Source organism: Amblyomma americanum, chromosome 3 (assembly GCF_052857255.1).
Source record: "Amblyomma americanum isolate KBUSLIRL-KWMA chromosome 3, ASM5285725v1, whole genome shotgun sequence".
Lineage (NCBI taxonomy): Eukaryota > Metazoa > Arthropoda > Arachnida > Ixodida > Ixodidae > Amblyomma > Amblyomma americanum.
This window is the reverse complement of record NC_135499.1, coordinates 152,307,496-152,315,979: the sequence shown is the minus strand read 5'-3', so window position 1 is coordinate 152,315,979 and position 8,484 is coordinate 152,307,496. Positions and strand designations below refer to the sequence as shown.

Sequence of the window (8,484 nt, the reverse complement as noted above, 5' to 3'; positions counted from 1 at the left end):
ATAATTTCGTCCACCTGGGGATCTTTAACGTGCACTGACATCGCACAGCACACGGGCGCCTTAGCGTTTTTCCTCCATAAAAACGCAGCCGCCGCGGTCGGGTTCGAACCCGGGAGCGAACGATTCTGATGCCGCCCAAAATAAAACAATAATAGAGGCGTCAAAAAGTCATTGCGATTGCAGCTGCGATGCATGTACTGCCAACTTCGTTACGACGGCGAAAATAACCTTGAAAAAATTATATGTTGCTATCATTGCTTGCTATCGTTGTCGTTTGAATGCTAGCTACCACGACAGCGCTGCGTGAAACCGCGTACGTCTAAAGTGAATCGCGTGTCTTCACGAGCATTACAATTCGTAAAAGTGTAGAATCGAGATGTGACGAAGGCGTAATTGGCAGCTCTTTTTTTTTTTTTTTGTGCAACTATTTCGCTGGTAGCAAAGCATGGCAAAACGGCGCCGTACATGCAAAACCACGAAGTCGCGGTACCGAATCCCGGAATCCCGGCCGCAATAACCATTTTCTGATGAAGGCAAAATGCAAAAGACGTCGTTATTGTGCAAAGTCAGCGCACGCTCAAGAACCAGAACCGCCACAGGACGTCAAAACTATGAAGGGATTGGACAAGATGCAGTGGCATAAACAAGTAAATTTCCACAGGAGATTACGACAAAATTTTTAGCACCAAGCGCGAATTTTGAAAAAAAAATGCATCAGTAAAAAAAAGACAGAAGAATATTTAAAGTGAAATAACAGACAGCATTTTGGTGAAAAAATAAGAGCTCGAAGAATTTTAAAATTGTTAACAAATCAACCTAACAGTTGCAATTATGTAATCGTGGAGAACCGCACAAATTGAGCCCAATGCAAATCCTTTGGCGCTTGCACCGAACGATAATAACACTGGCGGAGATAACGGGAGCTTTAACCTGGAGAGAGGGACCTCATTGATTCGCTTCCTCCTTCACCACTTCCCACCTCACGGCTTGGTAGTATCAGTCACTGTCCCCCATTACAATAAAAAATTGATTTGTAGAGCCGTCGCGCCATCTCGGTACTAAAGTTAAAAATAACGTTCCGCCTCCGAAATCCGTAACGTTGTGAGCAATCTCTGAGGCTGTAATGCATACAAGCATCCGCAGCTGCATAAATCTTGTTAATATTTAAAAAAGAAGAGGATAAAGAGATACAGCACCTCTTTGTTTTTATACGCGGATAAACCCTTCGTGCAGATTGAGTGTTTATTTTAAGGGATGCAAATCGGTACGGTTGGTACGGCGGCAACGGCGGCACGGTTGTCAGGTACACAACAATGACATTGCTTAAACGAAACATTTGTGAACGCGGATGAATGTGACATCTTGAGCTCGTTTGTCGTGCCCACGGAGGGGGAAATCGAATAGAAAGAGGTCCAGTTTACGCTTCTGCAAAACATCTACGCGCACTTTCACAGCAGTGCGACCGCATCGGCAGCTGCTGCAGCGGTGAAATGCCAAAGCGTGCGCGGACCCGACGGAACCCTGCTTGTTATACCGAACGCACCGGTGTCCACGGTAACCACGTTCGGCGTCCTTCGGCATCCTTGCCATGGTAACTACATCATTTACCTTGCGATGATTGATCGTGCTGCCAAGCTAGCAAGTGAGCCGCAAGCGCAACTCGGCAGGTAAAGGCGACGGATTCTCAGGATGAGTTCTGCTGACGACAGAAAGCGGCTCAGTCCGCAGGAAGTGTTCTCCACCGATCAGGCAGCGGCGTCATCGGGAGGGGACCTCAGGGACGACGACCCGACGGGTCGACGCACGACGCGAAGGCGCCGGGCCCGGCTCGATCCTAAAGACTCTGGCGACCGGCAGGCGACCGCCGGTGGTACTGGCCCTCCCGGCGAAGATGGCGCGTGCTACGGCTCGGACGAGGACAGCGGCAACAACCAGCACGCCAAGCAGGCTCGTCTGGGCGCCGTCAATCGCAGCGAGCGTCCGGCGGCAGCGGCGACGGCAGCGGCTTCTGAGGGCGATGCCCAGGACGCGGACAGCGAGATGGAGGACCCGACGGGGCTGGAAGGGGCCGCCTTCCAGAGCCGGCTCCCTTTCGAAAAGATGACGGCTCAGGAAGCGGCCTGCTTCCCAGACGTGGCGCAGGGCCCGCAACAGACGCAGAAGGTCTTCCTGCACATCCGCAACCGGTTGCTCCAGCTGTGGCTGCAGAACCCTAAGCTTCAGCTGCTCTTCGAGAACGCGCTGCCGCAGATCGAACCGCCGTACAACAGCGACGCGCCGTTCGTGATGCGCGTGCACGCCTACTTGGAGCGCCAGGGACTCATCAACTTCGGTGTCTACGAGCGCATCCGCGGCCCGCCGGCGAAGAAGCACGGCAAGGTCATCGTCGTAGGCGCTGGCATCTCGGGCCTGGCTGCGGCGCAGCAGCTCCAGCAGTTCGGCATGGAGGTGATTGTGCTCGAAGCTCGAGACCGGGTCGGCGGGCGCGTCGCCACTTTCCGCAAGGGAAACTACATTGCTGACCTCGGCGCCATGGTTGTCACGGGGCTGGGCGGAAACCCCGTGGCCGTACTGAGCCGCCAAATCAAGATGGAGCTGCATCGGATCCGCCAAAAGTGCCCACTCTACGAGTCTAATGGTGCCACCGTACCCAAGGATAAGGACGAGATGGTGGAGCGTGAATTCAACCGGCTGCTTGAGGCAACTTCTTATCTGTCCCATCACCTTGATTTCAACTATGTGCAGGGCAAACCAGTTTCACTTGGCCAAGCACTAGAGTGGGTCATCAAGCTGCAAGAAAAGCATGTGAAAGAAAAACAGATTGAGCACTGGAAGCTTATTCTGGAGATGCAGGAAAAGCTCAAGTCAAACCAGCAGCACATGCTGCAGCAGCGAGACCACATTGAGGCCCTGCACCAGCAGCACAAGGAGCTTGCATCCTCCAAGGCACAGCGTGATGTTACTCAGGAATTCGTCTTGCGAAGCAAGCAACATGAACTGACATGTGCCTGTCGAGAGTGGGATCAGCTTCTCGAGCAGCAGAAAGAGATTGAGGACAAGCTGCAAGAGCTCGAGGCATCTCCGCCAAGTGACGTCTACCTTTCGTCCCGCGATCGGCAGGTCTTGGACTGGCATTTTGCCAACCTGGAGTTTGCCAATGCCACGCCCTTGAACAACCTGTCACTGAAGCACTGGGACCAGGATGATGATTTTGAATTTACGGGTGCACACCTAACTGTGCGTAACGGTTACTCATGCGTTCCTGTTGCACTTGCGGAAGGACTCGACATTCGACTGAACACTGCTGTCAAACAGATCCGTCATGGCAGCACAGGTGTTGAAGTGCTAGCCACAAACACCCGGAGCAGTGGTGGCCTCATCAGCTTCAAAGCAGATGCCGTTCTGAGCACGCTTCCCCTTGGTGTCATGAAACAAGCTGTGCAAGGCAATCCTAGCATGCCAAACACTGTTCAGTTCATTCCACCTCTTCCAGAGTGGAAAGTCAGTTCCATCCAACGACTGGGCTTCGGTAACCTCAATAAGGTAGTGCTCTGTTTCGACCGTATCTTCTGGGATCCTAATGCCAACCTCTTTGGCCATGTTGGCAGCACGACAGCCAGCCGAGGGGAACTCTTCCTTTTTTGGAACCTTTATCGGGCACCCGTGCTTTTAGCTCTGGTGGCTGGTGAGGCAGCCGCCATAATGGAGAACGTCAGTGACGATGTCATTGTGGGGCGCTGCCTAGCAGTGCTAAAAGGCATTTTCGGCAGTGTGCCACAGCCCAAAGAAACAGTTGTGACGCGTTGGAGAGCTGACCCGTGGTCTAGGGGCTCTTATTCCTATGTGGCGACTGGGGCATCTGGAAGCGACTACGACATTCTGGCAACTCCCGTGACTCCACCCTCTGTGGTACCAGGCTCTTCGCAGCCACAGTCGCTGCCACGTTTGTTCTTTGCTGGTGAACACACAATCCGCAATTATCCAGCAACAGTGCATGGCGCATTGCTCAGTGGGTTGAGAGAAGCTGGTCGCATTGCTGACCAGTTTCTTGGCTGCCCTTATGCTCCTCCTAGGCAGCCGCAGCCGTAGGCAGTTAACCACCAACGACCGTGCTATCTTTTTTTGAGTTCATGATTGAAGACCTCACGGCATAGAGGTCTGTGTGAAATTCTTTATTGCATATCGGAAAGTTTTTATGATAGTCTTACTTTAGTGCAATGCTTTTTCCAAGTTGGGATGTCAGAACTGAGAAGGAGTGAGAGAAAAGGTCATTGTAGAGCCCCATAACCTTGATAACAAGCAGCATGAGAAGCTTTTGTTAAAGCCTATGTTGTGTTGAGGTTTCTGTACTAGTTGTCAGTTATGCCTGGTGATTCTTTAATGGTTCTGACATGACAACTTTGCAAGCCACTTTGGCTTACAGGGTGATTCAGTTTTGCCAGACACGCCACCAACTTGTAATATGAGCAAACACATTTTTCAACCTGACAATAAAAGTTGACTGAACAAAAGGAGGAAGAGCAGACATGTCTTTTATAATATGACAGCATAATTTACGACACCTTTGCCATTTATAAGTTATGAAGTTTCATGTCATTGATTTCTTTGCAAACAAACATTCCATCATTTGCTACCTGAAAAAGTTTACTCATGTGTTCTCCATTCATACTGTATAAAAGTATGCGCAGGAGTCCTTTGTGAGTAGCAATAGTGCATTAATGCCAAGGTCAGTTTTTAATCCTGTTTGGCCCACTGGCCGAGGTTTTTAGAAACAAGTGCAAATAACTTGAGCCAGTGATAGACATTTGTAATGGGGAGTTCACATTTCGTCGCACTCATTTCACTGGGTGCAGAGGTGCCCACTCTATATGGTAAACATATTGAGTCCTCGACTATGCGGCTGTCTCTCCTGCTTTTCGTCCTTACTTCATTCCCTCATACGTAACAACACGGTATAGGTCTGCAGTGTGAGCGAGACACTCACCGCACCTTTCCTTATAACTACACCTTCCTGCAGAATTGACCCACAAGCATTCCAGTAGCAATGGTTGTGGCAATATGATTCTAGTGTCGGGTGGCAGCAGCACTTTGGTTATATGAACTGCTTCAAGGCTAATGCCTGAAGTAATGTTGTTGCTTGTTGCAAAGCATGCACAAACTACATGCTTACAGGGACTGAAATTGATGAAAATATGTTGTGGAGTTATGGTCGAAATGAAGAGATCTCGCTTTATGCAGATTTAAGCACAAATTATCAGTTCAATGCAGAATTCAAATTTTACTTCGCACAAGACTGCATAAAGCTAGGTGAGATGATGTTCTGGAATTAACACCATATATTAAATCTATTGTGTTCTTTTAATTAGACAATTTTTGTCGAAATATAGTAACACTTAGGTCTCTTCAGAATGTGTTGCGATCTTAAGAAGGTGTGTGCTGAAAAAGACTGTTTTCTAGTCTACGAGCAGAACAGTGGCTGCCCTCGTAACGTGGTGTGCATTATGCGTTTGTATCCATTCACGTGTGAAAATGCATAATGTCACATATGTATTAGCATTGCTACGCACGAAATATGTGAAAGCACAATTTTTTGCAAGTGGACACCACCGCCACATACCTGAAAGTGTGACTGAGGTGTCCACTGACCCAGGGAGCCAGTTATGTGTGTCTTCAGCCTTTTTATCATCAATGCCAATTTACCCAATGTATGCCGGTGGCCTATGCTCCAGTGCCGTGTTTCTGCAGCAATGCTGTCAACGCCAACACGTATTGCTCTAGTGCCATGTTTCTGTCAAAATGTCCACGCCAATGCATGCTGTGCATATCTCTCTGTCACTACCGCCACATAGCTCAAAGCGCGAACATTAGTTTTATGGCAGCATTAGTTGTTGAAGAAGACGCTGTGCAATGCACAGCGCAAGGGTGTATTGCAGTTTAACATGAGGCGTGTTTGGCTGCGGCGATAGCTTAGTGCTCTCGCACATTGGCCAGCGAAGATGATCTCTTCACGCCGCTGCGGGTTCGAATCCCAGTTGCAGATATTTATTTGATTTATTGTTATTTGTTTATTTCACTTGGTACAAACCCACAAACATCGCAATATTGCAGATATTTATTTGATTTATTGTTATTTGTTTATTTCACTTGGTACAAACCCACAAACATCGCAAGATCTTGCTCGGAATTTACCCATTGGAATAGTGCTTTTGCCCTAGAAGTCTTCTGGTAGGTGCTGCATTTGTTTCGAGCTTGTCACTTTTGTCCACTTGTGATCACCATCGTGCTCACTTATCACGATTTCCATCAGTGGGATAAATAAAAGTGCATCCATTGATTACAAAACTCTTAAAAACATGTTAGGCATTTCTGACTCGGTCGTTTCAAGATTTGCTATTAAAGATTTGCTATTTTAACAGCAAGTTTTTTGTTTCACCAAAAATTTAATGTTTGGTTGCTTATTTTCTGCTGTATAATTATTTGTTAGACATTAGTATACATGGATCACCACGTGAAATACGCCTACAATCGCTAAATGATTTATGACAATTCTTCTCTTACTTTTTGGTTTTGGTTTCAACAATTGACCAATGGCTATCAGTATAGGTCACGTGAGGCGTCAGAAAAGTGCGCTCATGTGGCCAATACTGGCCTTTGAAGTCATCGCCATAGTTTCCAGTTTAAATTGTAATCGAAACAAGTTAGAAAAGAAATTCACTTATAAACCATTTAGTAGGCATAGGCAAATGCCACATGATGTTCCATGTATGGTATGGAGAGGTTGGTCAGATGGTTCTTGATAATCACAAAACAAACGAGAGGGGAAAACCTCAGGGTGCTTGCCAACATTTTGACAAGAGGATGTATCTTCTTGTCGAAACGTTGGCAAGCACCCTGAGGTTTTCCCCCTCCATTGTCCATGTATAGTAGTATCTTAGGCATCCGAACTAAGAAGAAAACATGCTACCAAAATTTGGTCTATATTCCTTTAAAGGTCAGTTGTTGGTTCCTTGATGGGAAGGACAGTATTTGTGGTCTGAAACCCTAAAAAATTTTACGAAAGCACAAGCGAATGCATAACATAGACCACTCTTGCTTCCCTTCCTTAAACACTTGAGCCTACCGTCGAATGCGCTGATGTCATAAGTGTTTGATACTTTTTCCACCGCACGCTTTTATTACCAAAGTTCGGTTTATATTAGTAAGGCTGCCAGCCCATAATGGACAGCGCTGCTTGTTTCAGTGCATAAACATAAGTGTGCTTACAGCCTTTGTGCACAAGTTGCCAGCATGTGATTGTCGTGTTCAGCTGTCATCCTGCACTGCTTTCAGTGGTACAGAGGCATGAATTTTGACTGTAACTTTAACCAGCTGTAAATGGCGCAAAATATCCTTCAGAGTTGTCACTAAGATGCGATTCTTGTACCATCTATGTAGCACATCTTTCACGACTTTTTATTCAGGGGCCACATTTTGTAACAGTTCATTTCATGATTTATTATTTTGTTTTCTTGCTACTTGTCAGCCCTGCCTTTGAAAGCAGAGCCCAATGACTATGCTTGTTCAGCTGTCAGTCATGACTTCACAAATCACTACTACTACGAATGGTAGAAGGAGTTAACAATCAGTAATGACAAGAACCATTACAAAATGTAGCCTCGGGCTTACATTTATTTCCAGCATGTACCAATTAGCCACTGAATGTGTCCTGCTGCAATATTGCACTTCAGTTAACATGTTTGCTGAGTCGTGGGTCACCGGTCTGACCCATGGTTTCATTATGTGACCCAGTATTCGAGGCCGCACAACATGGATAAATGACGTGACTTGCCGGTGACCAATGACGCAGTGAATGTTTTAAACATTTGGGTTTTGGTTTGCTCTTTTACTGTTGCACCAGCTCGCTGCACAATTTTTCATTTCACAATTCTGCAATGTATTCCTGAATGTCGGTTATATTTCCACATAAATGTGCTGAATCCATACATTCAGTATTTAAGAAAGAGCAAGTGTTAGCCCAACAGTATGCATTGCTCCTTACACTGATGTTGGGCAGAAACGGTGTGCCCAACTTCTGGGCAGTTCGATGCTAGTCCTATAGGTGCAAACACTGTAACGTGTTTTCTTTAGGTGCACTTGTGTTCAGGAAACACATGCAAACTATAGTCTTGAGACAGACTTGGGAGAGTCCACCACTGTGCCCTATAGAGAGCACTACTGGACTTCTCACCCGATAACTGTTAGTGCAATATGTTGCCGTTAGATTGTGCATTGTGCTCTTACATTCCTCAGTCAATCTTATTGTTACATGAGCCTACTTAGATCATAAACGATTAGAGCTCCGAGCCTGCTTCTTTCTTTCAGTCATTTCACTGACCCCTATACCGTGTTACAGTATATAAATTTTCTGGCTTTCCCTGTTTCATGTGTAACGTTGAATCCAACCTGTTTGCCTGTTTCATGAGGAATAAAGTGTTTCAACATTGA

The 8,484-nt window shown here is 46.7% G+C and overlaps 1 protein-coding gene across 1 annotated transcript; it reads left to right on the top strand.

Annotated features, from left to right (window-relative positions):
* The first annotated feature begins 1,296 nt into the window (after positions 1-1,296).
* LOC144125206 (lysine-specific histone demethylase 1A-like) lies at positions 1,297-8,484 on the top strand. The gene has a single exon (XM_077658414.1). It carries the CDS (start codon positions 1,690-1,692, stop codon positions 4,087-4,089), a length of 2,400 nt encoding a protein of 799 aa, XP_077514540.1. The 5' UTR covers positions 1,297-1,689; the 3' UTR covers positions 4,090-8,484.